This window comes from Cokeromyces recurvatus, assembly GCF_025118155.1.
Source record: "Cokeromyces recurvatus strain NRRL 2243 chromosome Unknown BX663scaffold_30, whole genome shotgun sequence".
Taxonomy (NCBI): Eukaryota; Fungi; Mucoromycota; class Mucoromycetes; order Mucorales; family Mucoraceae; genus Cokeromyces; species Cokeromyces recurvatus.
In genome coordinates, this window is record NW_026251416.1 from 35,002 (window position 1) to 50,793 (window position 15,792).

At 30.1% G+C, this 15,792-nt stretch overlaps 6 protein-coding genes across 6 annotated transcripts; 5 read left to right on the forward strand and 1 right to left on the reverse strand.

Annotated features, from left to right (window-relative positions):
* Positions 1-1,200: 1,200 nt before the first annotated feature.
* On the reverse strand, positions 1,201-2,068 carry BX663DRAFT_520966 (uncharacterized protein). Its single transcript, XM_051529175.1, has one exon. It carries the CDS (start codon positions 1,996-1,998, stop codon positions 1,222-1,224), a length of 777 nt encoding a protein of 258 aa, XP_051379437.1. The 5' UTR covers positions 1,999-2,068; the 3' UTR covers positions 1,201-1,221.
* A 2,925-nt stretch (positions 2,069-4,993) lies between these two features.
* On the forward strand, positions 4,994-6,825 carry BX663DRAFT_489123 (uncharacterized protein; the record flags this gene model as incomplete). The annotated part of the gene is made up of 7 exons (XM_051524868.1): positions 4,994-5,015; positions 5,242-5,312; positions 5,443-5,885; positions 6,127-6,245; positions 6,277-6,435; positions 6,546-6,654; positions 6,726-6,825. 7 exons carry the CDS (start codon positions 4,994-4,996, stop codon positions 6,823-6,825), a joined length of 1,023 nt encoding a protein of 340 aa, XP_051379438.1.
* A 491-nt stretch (positions 6,826-7,316) lies between these two features.
* Positions 7,317-8,016, forward strand: BX663DRAFT_520971 (DNL zinc finger-domain-containing protein). The gene has a single exon (XM_051529176.1). It carries the CDS (start codon positions 7,347-7,349, stop codon positions 7,914-7,916), a length of 570 nt encoding a protein of 189 aa, XP_051379439.1. The 5' UTR covers positions 7,317-7,346; the 3' UTR covers positions 7,917-8,016.
* Positions 8,017-9,359: 1,343 nt separating this feature from the next.
* On the forward strand, positions 9,360-9,934 carry BX663DRAFT_441175 (uncharacterized protein; the record flags this gene model as incomplete). The annotated part of the gene is made up of 2 exons (XM_051523441.1): positions 9,360-9,605; positions 9,695-9,934. 2 exons carry the CDS (start codon positions 9,360-9,362, stop codon positions 9,932-9,934), a joined length of 486 nt encoding a protein of 161 aa, XP_051379440.1.
* Positions 9,935-10,147: 213 nt separating this feature from the next.
* On the forward strand, positions 10,148-11,269 carry BX663DRAFT_207031 (uncharacterized protein). Its single transcript, XM_051521765.1, has 2 exons — positions 10,148-10,307; positions 10,364-11,269. Exon 2 carries the CDS (start codon positions 10,642-10,644, stop codon positions 10,852-10,854), a length of 213 nt encoding a protein of 70 aa, XP_051379441.1. The 5' UTR covers positions 10,148-10,307; positions 10,364-10,641; the 3' UTR covers positions 10,855-11,269.
* A 580-nt stretch (positions 11,270-11,849) lies between these two features.
* Positions 11,850-15,339, forward strand: BX663DRAFT_520974 (uncharacterized protein). The gene is made up of 8 exons (XM_051529177.1): positions 11,850-12,134; positions 12,210-12,357; positions 12,416-12,552; positions 12,620-12,772; positions 12,831-12,977; positions 13,041-13,119; positions 13,175-14,512; positions 14,595-15,339. Exons 1-8 carry the CDS (start codon positions 11,920-11,922, stop codon positions 14,856-14,858), a joined length of 2,481 nt encoding a protein of 826 aa, XP_051379442.1. The 5' UTR covers positions 11,850-11,919; the 3' UTR covers positions 14,859-15,339.
* Positions 15,340-15,792: the final 453 nt, after the last annotated feature.

Below are 15,792 nucleotides of genomic sequence, written 5' to 3' on the forward strand. Positions count from 1 at the left end.
TTACATATTAAATGTTTGTCACACAATTCTCTTATTTTGTATTCTTCATGGTCATTCATAAAAGAAAAATAGAATGCTTTATTCAATTCTTTAAGAATTGTATTGAACTGTTACCTATTGTTTGACAAAAGAAGCTGATTTATCCTTTAACATTAAGATCAGTAAAAGGCAAGAAAATGGAACTCTCCTAAATTCCTCCCCCTCTTTTTTTTTTGTATGTAGTAAAGCTTAAAATACATGCCTATTCTAACTAATCATGTTGACAATAATTGTACCATTGTCTTTATAGTCTATTTGTAGCCCTGAATATACATATCTAACTTTTTTTTTTTAACTATAAAAATGATTATTTATATGAAATGCACTAAATAGAAGCCTGGGGGGTTATAGATATACTAACTATAGTCTTGTTTTTCAGACTGATTAGAGGATTGAGCATAGAATAAACTATCATTATTTTATATATGCAGATGGTAGTTTTGTTGACTAAGGATATGAAAAGATAGATCATGATGGTTTTGAAGACGTTTTTATGTACATCTTAAGAAAGAAAGAAAAGCATTTTTGTGTTTTAATATAACTTTGCAAAAGTATTTTGTAAGGTGAATCATGGTCAAGTTAACTATATAGATATATAACTTTACGCTTTCTTGATCATACGTTTTTCTTTATGTATAACAAGCTCAACTTTTAGCTTATTATACACTTCCCTTTCCTTTTTATATAGCAATAAAGACTTTAATATCTCTATTATGAATACAAAAAATAAATAAATAAGTAAAGAAGAAATGTGTAGAAGGGGATAGCAGTTGAGTGGATTTTGGACTACAGAGAGTTACTTTGTACAAATTATCTTTTACTTAAAAAACAAAAAAGACGGGGTAAAATCTTTTTAAGGAAATAATAAAAAGTCATTATACTGGATCAGCCACTTTAAAGATAAAGCAAAAATAGTTTAATGATAGTACATATAAGGAAAATTGTATTGATACAAATATAGATAATTGTTGCATATGTAATAGATATAAAAGGAAATAATGATAATAGCTCTTTTATTTTAATTTTCCCTCCCTCCCATTTATTATTATTATTATTATTATGTGTATTTACAAAAAAAAGGGGGAATTAGATAGATATATAGGTAAATAAATAAATAAAATACAAAAATATAATTAACAATAGAAATATACAAATTTTTTTTTTCTTTTCTTTTTTTTTTTTTTATAAATGAACACTGGCAGTACAGCCATTTTCCATACGTAAATGTCTATTTAATGCATCCATTCTAGCAAAAGATTTATGACAATGATGACAAGCATAAGGTCGAATTCCCCAATGTAATTTTTCATGTCTATTACGATCATGTTGTCTAGCAAATCTTCTTCCACAATGAGAACATGCATAAGGTCGTTCTGTTGTATGAGTTTTCATATGAGACGTAAGATTATAAGGACGAGTAAAAGATCGTCCACAGTTATCATGTTGACATACATACAAAGCACCTTCTACAGGTGTCTTTTTATTACGTTCTGTAGATACCACTTCCTTTTTAGAGATCTTATTCTTTATACCCTTACCACGACCACGACCGCGACCACGACGGGGTTTATTCGTTTTAATTATCATCATTTCTTCAGGAGGAGATTCTTCTTGTTTCATAACGTGTTTTAAATTAAAATTATTTAATGCAGCTTCATGTTCAGCAATAAATTGATCTACGAGATCAATACTAGGAATTTCTTCAAAACTAGTTGGAGCCATAAATGAGGGCATATCAAGAGGAGGTACCATCATCATATTCAAAAGACCTTGTTCTTGAAAATTACATTCAGGTGTTAATAGTAACAAATCATTATTAGGTGATTCAATTGGACTAGGATAAAATGGATATCCTTCTATTTTTCTTGCAGTATCAAATAATGAAGTATCAAAAGGATTATAATCTGAAAGAGGAGAAGCAAAGATATTTTGACTATAAAATGCAGTAGTATTATTCATATGTAATAATAATTATATAAATGTATATATTTAATGAAAAGAAGAGAGAGAAAGAAGGAAAAAAAAAAAAGACACAAATACTTGAAAATGAATCTTGTATTTATATACATCAGAGTTTTAAATGTTTTTCTTTTATTCTTTCTTTCATTCTTTCTTGCTTTTTTAGTGTAACAAATCGTAAATGTTTCCGATAAAGTTGTACAGTTTAAAAAAAAAAAAAAAAAAAAAAAAAAAAAAAAAAAAAAAAAAAAAAGAGAGAGAATTATTTTCATATGATCAAAGAAAGAATAAAATGAAATAAAGTAAGTAAAAATAAATAAATAGTTTATATCTAAAAATAAATCAAGCATAACGAGTCATCAACTGTTATAGATGCTCTGTAGACAATTTATAGACTTTACTTTTACATACGTCAAAAGTCATAACTGAGTACAAAAAAAAAAAAAAAAAAAAAGGTACCATTTTTTTTTTAGAATAAAGTTTTTATTTAGCAAAAGTTTGTACTTGTATAAAGAAAACTTACAAATTTATATATATGTTTATGTATACAACAGTAGTAAATAATATTTTACATATTTGTTGTTGTTATTGTTGTTGTTATTGTTATTATCATTCTATCAACTTGTTAAAGTAACACTGTTTTTTTTTATAAATATCTTGTATCTATAGTTACGACTTACTTTGCCTCTTATTATTGTAAGCCACCTCCAGTTTCCTTTTCAAGACTTGTCTCTATATCACGTATCTATGATGATTGTTGTCAAAGCACGTTATGTATACATATATGATTTAACATTCATATTCTCATAGACTATTCATAATCTTATCTCACTCACTCACATACACACATACTCGCATCAGCTTATTAAAGATATTATATATACAATAATTGTCATTTTAGATTATTTATTTATTTAATAAAGAGATAAAATAGTTGAATTTCCCTTGTCATATGTACTACTACAATGTTTGATATTCTATTTATACTATCAAAGTAACTTTTTTTTTGTTTCATGACAGTGATGATTATAGCTTGTTCCGAATATGCATTGTTGATCCTAAACATAAAAAAATAAAAATAAAATAAAATAAAAAAAAAGCTTGTATATTTTTTTTAATAGTGGGTCGATTTGAGTACCTATGCGTATAATAGAATTTAGCAGATACCCTATTTTATTTTATTTTATTTTATTTCTTTCTTTCTTACTTATTTGTGTATCTATTGCACAAAAGAAGAGAAAAGAAAAAAGTCTAAACTTGTTGTATAACGATTATAACGTGGGCATACGTAAAGAAAATAAGCTGGCATAGTTTATTATGAATCGATATATGAAAACTATCCTTTTATATATAAATATATACATTTATATAAATATAATAATAGAAGGAATGTATGTATAGAAAAGAATAAATGAATTAAAAGATAGAACAGAAATAGAATAAAATATTGGTTTATTGATAAATAATAATAAGAAGTTGCATATATATTAATTACATAATATAATTAAATATAAAGCCTCTTTTTTTTTTTTTTTTTTTTTTTTTTTTTTTTTTTTTAGTATTAAGTTTATGGATTATGCGCCTCATTTTTTAAGTTTATTTCAAAAAAAGGAAATCAGATATGGCTGAATTATTTTTGGCTTTTCGTTTTACATAAATAATAAGCCCAGCCAACAATAGATCATATTGTGACTAATTCGTCTAAAGTTTACCAAAAAAAAAATATATTTAAAAAAAAATCCCCATTTCTTTACGTAAGCAAGGCTCGAAAGGGGAAGGTGATTGAGTATTGAATAAAATCGCTTCAATTACTTCTTTAGGTGATTTATTTAAATGCTTCTTGTAATTTTGTTGTTGTTAGCAATACATCGATTCCAGAGGTTTTTTTATTATTTATTTATTTTTGCCCAATACTCTTCAGTTGGATACAGGAACGGGGACTATAGGAAGGTAAAAGTTTAAATCTTTTATTCTCCTCTACAGATGATCTCAGTCATTTCTTTTTATGTTATAAGACGACAGCTATCAAAATATCCTTGTAATTCTATTTATTTTCATTGGAAATCCTTGATGCACTTGTTTAAAGGAAAACGAAACAAGTAAGCACCTTTTACATAATCATCGTTTAAAGTTCTTTAGATCAGAAGAAACTTTTTTTATTTTTGAATACAAGTGCTGCTACAACACCGCATACCTTTCGATCAATTTCTTTTTTTTTTTCAGTCTATAAAGAGTTGTTTATTGCTTGAAGAAAAGAGTTTTTTTTCCCCTTTTATTCATTTGTTTCATGTTTTGGCTACTAATCATCTTTAGATTAGCTCGCTAGATTTGATGTATTGTGGTAAGCTTTGGTTTGTTGGGCTAATTTCTAGAAAAAAAAAAGAGCATCTAAATATTTTATAGATTAAGGACAGAAATATCAAGACATACCTTTAAAGCCAAAAAATATATATATATATATATATATATATCCTAGAGATGAGTTGTTTGTATGGTTTTCCCCCACGAGTATGCTGCCTACTTTTGACTTATATATATATACATATATATTCTCTCCCAATCTTGAAAGCAAGAGGGTTAAATAGACTGTTTTTAATAATCTTGATCGAGTCCCTGAGAAAGAGATTGAACTTATGTAAGCAATATAGACAACAGCAACCATTAGGAAATTTTAAAAGAGCGAATTCCTATTATTAATACGTTTAAAATTGAATTATTATTATTATTATTATTATTTTTTCTTTGATACAATCTGTAACAAATTCAGAATAATGAATCCTGCAATTGTCCATAACAATGTAGGCTCCATGTTTTCCTCGCTTATCTAAAATATTCATAGTTTGTTCGATAAATTTTAATACATGGTAGGCGAGAGAATGATTATGGAAAATTAAAGTCTAGAATACGAGATAGAACAGTACCTTTGTATATACTCTACCACCTTCAAACCATTTTACATATATAGCGACCTTATAATTCGATTATTGCTTCCAAAATGATGGGTGGTATATCTTCAGGTACTGTTTCGTGCCCAGTGCTGTTCTTTTAGATGTTGTCCTCGTCAATTTATCATATTTTATAATCACATATCATGATGAAGTCACTCATGATCGTGTAAATTTATAAACCTTCGATGAAAATGTTGCCTTTCACTTCTTTATTCTTTTTTTATATTTCGCCATTTTCTCCCTAAATGATCTTTATTTTTTTTTATATATTGGCCTTAAATGAATTACTTAAAAGTAATAACTTTAAAAGCATCTGTTTCCGGTATACAATGGAGACGCGAACTCATACCAAGGCCAAAAGATCTTGTATCAACCGTTAACATACTTGTTTCCCGTTTTTTTGCATTGAAAAAATTTATATTCATCAATGAATTGGAAAGAATCGAGTTTTTTTTTTTTTTTTTTTTTTTTGATCTGGAAAAAACACGCTGAAAAGGACTTTTACATTAAAGTGTTCCTGAAGCTCACCAAACAAAATCGTAAACCTTCTAAATCAACGAAAACTAAAGACTATAGAGATTTAATACAAAAGTATAAAAACGAGTATTGTATCTTAACCAAGTACGACCCCATCGAGTTGAAATACGCACAACAAATAGCAGCATATGAGTGCGCGAAGATCGACACAGCGTACAAAAATTCAGTCATATTACAATTTGGAAATCGTTTCCGGATGTTCATTAACCATCTTACACAACAAGAGGCCAAGATAACCAAGAGGAAGCGAGAATTAAAGAAAGCCAAGAAAAGAGAGGATAATATCAAGCAAATCTTTTCTGACGGAATCACGAAGCCCTTAACCCAATTGAAGCTTTCCTTTGCCTCCTGTAATACACAGAGTATGCCAGCAACCCATTTGGACGACAAGGGTCGTCAAACGTATTAAAGAATTCTTTGGTACATATGGATCACGTTGCGAATTTATGAAAGCAAGTATATATTATGACTGTAAGGCACAGCCTTTGAAGCACCTTAAAGCATATTGCAAGATGGCAAAGTACTGTGAAGAATTAGGCTGCAAATCATTCATGTGTTTTCCGCTCCGCCGAATGTATGTGCCATGCTATATAACGGTTGATGCGTTGATCGTGAACAATCATATTCTGCGTAATACAATTAGATTTAATTTAGACAAAGGCTTCATTTGGAGCCAAATAGTCAACCTCTCATCGAAGGGCATGAAGGATCAAGGTGCTTCGAAATCCTTGAAGTCTCGCGGAATGATTCAGTCTGATGGGGGTAGGCGTGTCGATGTTAAAACAAAATAAAGAGAGTACAAAGGGTGGTATGCGTGGTACCAGACTAAAAGAAGATGATAACTTTCGATACATACACCAGTTGTCCAAAACTGAACTCGAGGAAACTACCGGAAGATGTGTCCTTATTGATCCTGGACGGAGAGATATGCTCTATTGCATGCAGGAGAATAGTAAATCTGGAAAAGACAAACACACTTACAGATACACCAGCAGCCAGTGTGCGGTTGAGATGAAAAAAAAAAATTGGGAAACTGCGCGACATGAAAAAAACCTATGTCAGTAAAGGAGTATGAAAACTATCTATCAAGATTTCCAGCATCAGCAATCAAAGTAGACAAGTCCTCTGACTACCTCAAAGCATGTTCTATAGTCGAGGATCCACTTCGAGAGTACTACTCAAACGAAGCTTCATTTCTTTCTTTTTTCTTTAAAAAAAAGAAAAAAAAAACGTATTAATAAGGTCTTCACAGATGCCTCAATCAACAATGTTTGGAGTCCTTTTCGCATCTGGAACCGAGAAGGGCTTGACTGCCCAACTCGGTTCAAGAGACAGTCTTTGAAACGCCCCTTAACCCAACAATCAACAAGTCTCTTCCAGAAAACTTTTTCCGCCATATGCCACCCAATGAAGGCCGCAAATCTCCCTGGGGGATGGATATTGATATAGTAAACCATGATACAGATGAGTTCTTTTTTTGATTCGTCCAGAAAAAAACTAACATTGTCTGAAGTTAGTGTAAAAACTGTAAGGTGTACAAATGAAGAATGAAGAGTAGAGTAAACTAAACTATTATTTATCCCATTGGATAAAAATAAAATCTTTTTTTTTTGTCGTTTTCTTTAACAAATAAAGTAGTAACCTTGTATCAAAGTATATACATAAAAAAAATAATAATAATAATGATTGGGCCTTCTTCTCCTCCTACAGTCAATTAAGAATAAACGTAGGAATCATCAAGATGTGCTTATTTAAACTTTAGTTTGTGTGACGTTTTTGTTGTTTATTAAAAAAATAAAAAAATAAATAATTTGTCCCCCTCAATAATTGTTTATTCATTTTTTTTTTTCTTCTTTTAACGAAATGCTTAGATCCTTTCAACAACTCCGTCAATCATTAATAACATGCCCTAAAAGTGTATATCTTAAAAGATATCAACCCCTTCCTAGAATATTACCGGCATATCATTATGACAAATTATATAAACCCCATACTACAGCCATCTGTCAAAGATTTTCCTTTCATACAATTCAGCCTCAATTTAAAGAACAACCACCATCTCCAGAGGATGAAAATGTATATAAACGTCAAATGCTAATTGGATTTACTTGTACAGTTTGTCATGAACGTTCTCATCATACCATGTCAAAACACGCATATACTAAAGGTGTTGTACTAATTCAATGCCCTGGTTGTAAGAACCGACACCTGATTGCAGATAATCTTGGATGGTTTAAGGACAATAAAACAACAGTAGAAGATTTAGTAAAGGAAAAGGGAGAAGCCATTCGCAAAGTAATTGTAGATGAACAGGGAATTGAGCGTTTAGGTGATTTAATGGAATGGTTACCCGAGATTACTGAAGAAGAAAAAATGAAAAAGGAGCAAGCTAAACTATTAAAGACAGAAACACATAATAATAAAGGAGAATAGAATGGTTTACATGTATTATTATATTCTTATCATTTCATGAAAATCAGAGTTTAGAGTAGAGTAGAGTAGATAGCCTTAAAGGACAAAAAAAAAAAAAAAAGAGGGGATTATATACAAATAACAATAAATATATCAATCAAGTAAATTTGGGGGTAACAGAATAAAGTCAAAAAAGATCATTTATAAGTCAATAACATAAAATAGAGTTGTTGTATTCTTTAAAACGGTCTATATTGATTCAAAGAACCATTATTAACAAGTATACATACATGTGTATTATGTCTATTAAAGCCGTCACTAATAGCTTTTCTTCGATTCAGGTGTGGATTCTTAAAAGCAGTCAGCTTCCCAAGCATTCGTACCATGATAGCACTACACGGTGTAAGAGTGGGGCTTAAAACTCATTTCTTTTTATTATAACATATATCAAACCTTGAGAGCCAAAGAAAAAAAAAAAGGATATGAGATCTCTTTGTCTCTTTAAACTGATAACTTCATATCTGTATTCAGCCAGTCTAAAAGAAACACAAATAAATAGATAGTCTGCGCTTGGATTAAATAACTAATAAGCAAGACATCTTTAGTGAATTAATCTTGTGATGTGATCTTCAATATATAATAACTTAATCCTATTGCATTGGATGTCGGATAGATAATTATGTACTGAATGAACTGATTATAAACCTGATAGATAAGAGCTGTCAGAATGCTCTGTCTGATAAAATAGATGAATTAACTTTATATGATACATTATTAAGATAAGAATTTTCCGAACGAAAGCCTGCATGTAGTATTATGCAATTAATACCAATATACTATTTCTTATAGAACTTAATAGTCGCCAAAAACCACGCCTATTTACCCAGATGTCGAAGCTGTTATACAGCAGAAAAAACAACAAGCAGAAGAAGCAGCAAAAGCAGCTGACGATTTGAATAAGAAATCTAAACAAAGAAGAGGTAATGTAAACTAACTGTTAATAAGAAAAACAGAAAAACTCAAACTGTTACAAGATATCAAACGCAAGGATACGTTTGAAGAAAAAAAAAAGTCGATTTCAAAGAGAGCACGCAGCTCAACACCTTTAGACCCAGACGTTACATGTAAATCTTGTGGTATTAGTGGGCACTCCTCGACTAGAAGCAAACTATATACCAACTATAATTTTACTTTACAAGAGCTAATTCAACAAAAACTTGGTACTCAAAATGAAAGATACACAGTATCATTGCCTCTCAAATCATTCGTACTGGCACCGAGTAATGATATATTTGAGAACGCTCTTGAAAAAAATCCAAAATATGTCTGTTTATCTGCGGAAAGTTATCTTTAGGGCACAATTGTTTGTTGATGATTACATTTTTGAAACGCCCAGAAAGCTTGACTAATGACTTTTTCCGTCAAAACTTCTGGTACTCTGTGTGTCGACTTGTTAATGGAAACATGAATATTAGCGAATTTACTCAAAAATACTCTCCTCAAATTCCTTTCTTTGAAGAAACGTGGACTGAGCTTAATAACATTGAAGGAGTTAGCTTGAGAATAGAAGTTGAAGGTTTAAAAAACTATGGCCAAGTTTTATTCACTGCTTGCGAAACTGTTTCTACATGTTACAATAACTACTACATGGAGAATTTCGAAAATATAGTTTCAAATTATTTTATATACATGCTCCATGGTGCATTTTCTGTAAGTAAAAAAAATTAAACATATGGTTATTTTTGCTACAATGACTAAAACTAACTTTTAATAGGGACATGAGAATGTTTGTGATCAAGTCTATCGTATATGACCATGTTTTAAATGACTTGTTTTCTTCTGTACCAGTACATATAACGGCTGGCAATATCTCAAATTCTTTAAACGAACAGACACAAAAGAGAGTTCGTATTTTTTTGAACCCCCTAATGCTGAAGATCAGGAATAGGCTGCCTTCACTTCCTGTGAGAAAAGAAATGCTGAATAGTGCTCCATTCAACATTATGCCAACTTTAAGGTATATTCGTGAAAAATATTAAATTAGTAATTGCTGAGATTCAGCAGCAAGCATCTTCAGCACAGCCACCAGTAGTTCAACATCAATAGCCTGTTTTACAAGAACCAGAGTCGTCAAATCAGCCATGAAAAAGACCCAAAAAGAAAAAGAAATCAAAAAAGAACAAAGACTCAAAAAAAGACAGAAGCAATAATACACAGTTCCAGCCACCTATAACATTTAGCTTGTTCCCTAATCCTAGTTTAAAATGGTGCTTTTTAAAGATAGATAGTCAAAAACCTGGTTAGTGTATTTAACAGAAGAATTTCACGAAGATAGCCTGAAGAAACGCTTTTTAATTATACCCAAAGAGTTTTCTTTGAACGTTTTGATTTTAAGAAGTTAAAAGTCAACAGGTAATTTTATAATGGGTTATAATTAATATATGTGTATTAATTTTTGTCTCAAATAGTCTCCAAGAATTGCAGAGCTTACCAGAGCAGAAAGGGAAGATATTTCACAATAGTCTGTACACAGATGGCTATACCTGTAGATTATCTTTCTGTCGCAAAAATTATCTTGGCTCAATTACGGATAAGGTTTCGCTTAAGTTGCATAGCTTTACAAACGAAGAGGTTAATCATTATTTTCGCCCTTGCACTGTTGATCCCAACAGAAAGGATGTATTTACGTCATACCATGGTGCTAATGACATAAGGCGCTTATCATCAGCTGAATATTACGATATGAATGGTAATATTAATCATCAAAATCAAGAACAAGAGAACAAGAGAAGATTTGAATATTGAGCAAATTGAAACTAGTATACCTTCTCCAAAAACTGCAAGTCTGGAACGTTACAGTGTATATATATCATACATGTTACAGAATTTTGATACACTTTCAAGTTTTTATAATTTCTACACTGCGAGACTAAGATGGTGTAATCACTTTGGGTCTTAGCGAGCAATAGAAAATGCTGTCAATATTTTGATCAATGGATCAAAAAAATATAATAAAAATAGAAGAACACAAGAAGGAATAGACGGAAGAGAAAAAAGACTTCGACTAGATACCAAAGCAGCCAATCCGATTCCCATCCTACAAAATTGGGAACAAAAAATTAAGGTACAACACACATTCTTTTTATTTTACTTCTGAAGCATTAACCATTTTTATATCTTTTTTGAAAGAAACTATAAAGAGAAATTTGAGAAAGGTGACCGCAAAAAAATGCCTATGGTTGTATTTGGCGAAGGGTTTAAAAAACAAGTCTCAAGTGAAATTCAAAGGTTTAAGACATGGTGTTGTTAAAAAACTATACCGACAGTTAAAGTTGAGAGAAAAGCTCGGTGAGCTATTACTTTTGGGCATTGATGAATATAACACATCAAAGGTAAAACACATATGTGCTTATATTACATGAGCAAGACTAACTTGTTTTATAGACTTGTAACAGTTGCTTACAAAAATCGGTTGAAAAATGCAAGCATGGCGAACGTAAAATCCATCAAGTATTAATATGCAAAAATTGTAATATCTATTGGAACCACGACTTCCTGGCTAGCAAAAATATGTTCACCATTACTCAATCTATTTGGAATGGGAACAATCGCCCGAATATCTTTCAATGACAAAGAACCACCTCCAATGTGGTTGCTGCATCTTCACCGGTGACAGCTTAAAGATACCTGCAGATAAGTCTTTACGAAAAGAAACAGCAATTTTTTTTTTTTTGAATTCTGTCTCCATTTAATTTCTCCTTTGTCCCATTTTTGCATCTGTATTTGAATTTTCTTTTTTATTCATCCAAAAAAGGTAAATAAACTATCTGAAAGTTAATTTTAATTCGTTAAAAAAAAAAAAAAACTAACGTCGTCTGAATTTCAAGTGTAAAACTGTATAGTACAGTCATCAATGCTACTTTATTTTATTGACTCCTCTTTTCCTTATATATCTTTTTTTTTCTTTATCTATTTATCTATCTATCTATCTACAAATATACATATACACATATATAAAATAATAATGACAATGAAAGGCTGTATTCCATGCATAAATGTTAAGCATGCAACCCTTATTAATAATTGTTATCCACCATTAAAAGAAAACAGTACAATACCTCGTTCTTCTGACTTAAGTTATCTTACTTTTTATGCAAGTTCAAGACCTGCAAAATTAACTAAAGTCGGCTCTTTTCTTCAAAAAAAAGTTGAAAAAAGTATTCGAAAGGGAAGAAAAAGGTAAATAATAACAATAACACAAAGAAAAAAAAAAGGGTGTCTTATTGTTATTATAATTGACAATGCATATTTTAGTCAAAATCTTGTTACTTTACACATAATTAAAGCTCTAATTCAAACTTGTCATCGAGACTTGAACATTTTCTCAAAATACATTGTCAAGATTTTAAATCAATTACTTGATACAAGAGATTTAGAAATTATAGATCTTAGTTGTGAAACTGTAAATTGAATGACCATTGTTAAAGAAATAACCTCAAGCTTATACATTATGTATATAGTTTATTATATTTTGTAGTTATCATGATGGTACAACGTTAAGTGTAGATTCAGAGCTGACAACAGATTACGAAAATCTTTTAAGAAAGTTTGCAGTCTTTTGTAATTATATGAATGAAGATTCTGCATTATCATTAAAGTAAATATTATTTGCTTTTTTAATTATTGGTTGATATTGATTCTTATTTTTATTTTATTTTATTTAGAATGCGATATATTGGGCATCGAGCTATTCAAGCAGCTGTAACATCTAGCGCTTTATTAGCTTCTAACTTTAAAATACAATTAGACATTATATTTCCCTCGTTAATTATGACTCTTGCTTCTTCTCGAATATCACTCGAAAAAGTAGAAACAAGGTATGTATGTGTATGTATTTTTTTATAAATGAAACTTTTGTTGACTTCATTATTATAGTGGTTCCATCGATATAAGACATTCAGCAATAAACAACAATAAAATAAATGATCAAGTAAATGAATTATTGGCTACACATACAATAACCCTTTTATTCAGTAAGATAACAGGGCCCTTGATTCGAATTTCATTAACTCCTTTATTTAAGTGAGTAATACGAGCTAAACATGCAATAATTAACTATCTCATCTTTTTTTTTTTTAATAATAGATATTTAAATGAAAATCATAAATGGTGGCCTCCTCATTTAATAGTTAAGATTATAAAAATATCTTTAAATTCAGTACAGGTAATATTTATACATATCAAAGGTTTTATTCGATTATTAACAGCTATCTTGCTAGTCTCAATATCGATATTTATTAGTGTCTGACTTGATGACTCAATTGGAATTAACTGGAGATATGACTTTGAACGATAAACATGCTTCCTTAATTTCAGTTCTAGATATGATTTTGAATGCAGATGTTCCTCTTGTTGGCATATCTGTATTGGAAATCTTAAATTCACTTTTCAACTTTCTCATTAAAACTACTCAAAATCAGTCATTTAATCCATATAAACAAGATGATGACGATAAGACACATGTCGGTTTAATCCAGTATAAAACTGTTTGTTCAATTGCGGGTTTAGCATCTCAGATCTACTATGAAAATCAATTAAACGATATTATCGATTATTTAGTATCCAAGTTAAGGCCTAATACTTCGTTAGAATATGTGGATGATTTGTTACTTTATGATTATCGATTTATTGTTTTCAGTTGTTTGGAACAAACTATAGTCGTTCCAAAGCATCCAGTAGCACTTGTTATGAATAATGGTGATGATGATAATGATAATAATGAACTATCAAGAGCTTCAGTGAATCCCAGTTCTGCATTAGAAGCTTGGAACTCATCTCTTGATTTATTACATGACGAGAATCCAAGAACTCGAATGATGTTTTGTAAATGTTTAAACCAATTTTTACAACACCTTCCTTCTAAAGCAAACCCATCAGATAAACATAAGACACATACAATGATTTTGAAACAGGATGCTTTGTTTATTGATCGACTGTTGAATGCAATGTTAAACTGGGTCTTGATTTCTGACTTTAATACAACTGATTTACGATTCTTTTATATAACTTTATGTATACTTGTTCGTAAATTTGACATAGATGCTATGATCTTGATTGTCCCATTCGTCTTTAAGGTACAGCAATTAATCCAGGAAAATCAAATCACATTCACAGTAAGGCAATACGCTATTGAATCGAGTTTAATAGCATGGTTTATCATGATTGCTCATTTTTATCATGTTGAATCATTGTTGGATTACATGAATAGACTTCAAGAAAAACGTAATTTCGATGCAAACGAAGACTTAATATTAACAGAAACTATAAATGAAGCAGAGTTGGCTAAAAATGAGCTTGAATTATTTTCAATTCATGTCGAGTCCAAGTCAAATAATGTATGGATAGATCGCAATAAAGTTGTAGAATTGCTTTCCAAAGAAGAAACCTTGCGTGATGAAACAGATAGAGATGAATCAGAGATAGAAGCCAAATTATTGACTGAATGGGGTGCACATCATATTATTAGAAATAATCAAAGTGTACGATCAAGGTTATTATATGAAACGAATGAGTCTAAACCAAAGCTGTCAAGTCCATGGGAACATACTAATGATGAGGTGACTAACTTGATTAAAATCATGTTTCATCATAACGGCCTTTTTTTACTTATACAATTTTTTATTATTATTATTATTATAGCTTCATTCACTTAATTTAGAGGATAAAAAACATAATATACGTGTCGCTAATTTGAAAGAAGCCCTTACTGCAGGACAGTCGGTTATAACAGATGATGTAGATACTGATTCTTCGACTCAAAGTAATTCATTCTCATTACACCAATCACCTATTACGACAAAGTCAAAGACAGAAGTGAATGCTTTATTAACAGAATTGAATCTATTTCATATTGAGGCACCGAGTAATATATCTCTAGTTAATCCTCCATATAAATCTACTTGAAGAATGATGACTCTGTATATAACTTCCCTTACTACTACCTATTTAATATAAATTCTTTAAACGTAAGTATCAGATTTAGGTCTATTTTAATGAAAAGGGAAGTGAATTCTCCTAACTCCCCCTCTAAGTCATTGTAAATATCTTTTTTTAAACTTAACAATATATGCATTCTTAATTAATATATATACTCTTTCCGACTTGTGAGTATGAATATATTCTATACATGCATGCTATTATACCGTCCCATTTGTTCTTTATTAAAAGAGAAAGAGAGATTGTATCTATACTAGCAAGATATAAAAGAGGAAGGAGCTATTCGAGAATATTAGTAGTTTAAAATCCCGATGAAGTGGTCGTTTATTATATCCTATTTCCCAAAACAGTCCATCTCTCTCTCTCTCATTTTGTTTAAATTTTACTAAAGATACAATAACATAAGGATGTATTGATTTATAACAAAGAATAAAGTACACAATAGGAAGGAATATATTCTATTTATTACATATTTTGGAAGAAGATTAAGTATTCATCTAAAGTTATATGTAAACAAAGACACATTCTCTTCTCGTCTCTCTCTCTCTCTCTCTCTCTCTCTCTTTTTCTTATTATTATTAACTTGTAATGAAACAATGACTAAAGTAGTAGTTAATGGTAGTACGCGCTTTATATTTCTACCGTCAATTGTAGTTGACTGAGTTATTAATACAGACTTAAATCAGCTAATAATGCAGCAATTGATTATCGTCATCGCTATTATGTAAGGTATTATTGTTATTATTTTTACAATAATAGTAATAATATCAGAACCTTATTCATATATTATAATAGGTAACACATTTTTCACTAGAATAAAAAAAAAAGATAATGCTATTACCAAAGAAAAGAATATGAAAGCATATATGAGGAAGAAAAAAATAAACACGTTCTTAACGGA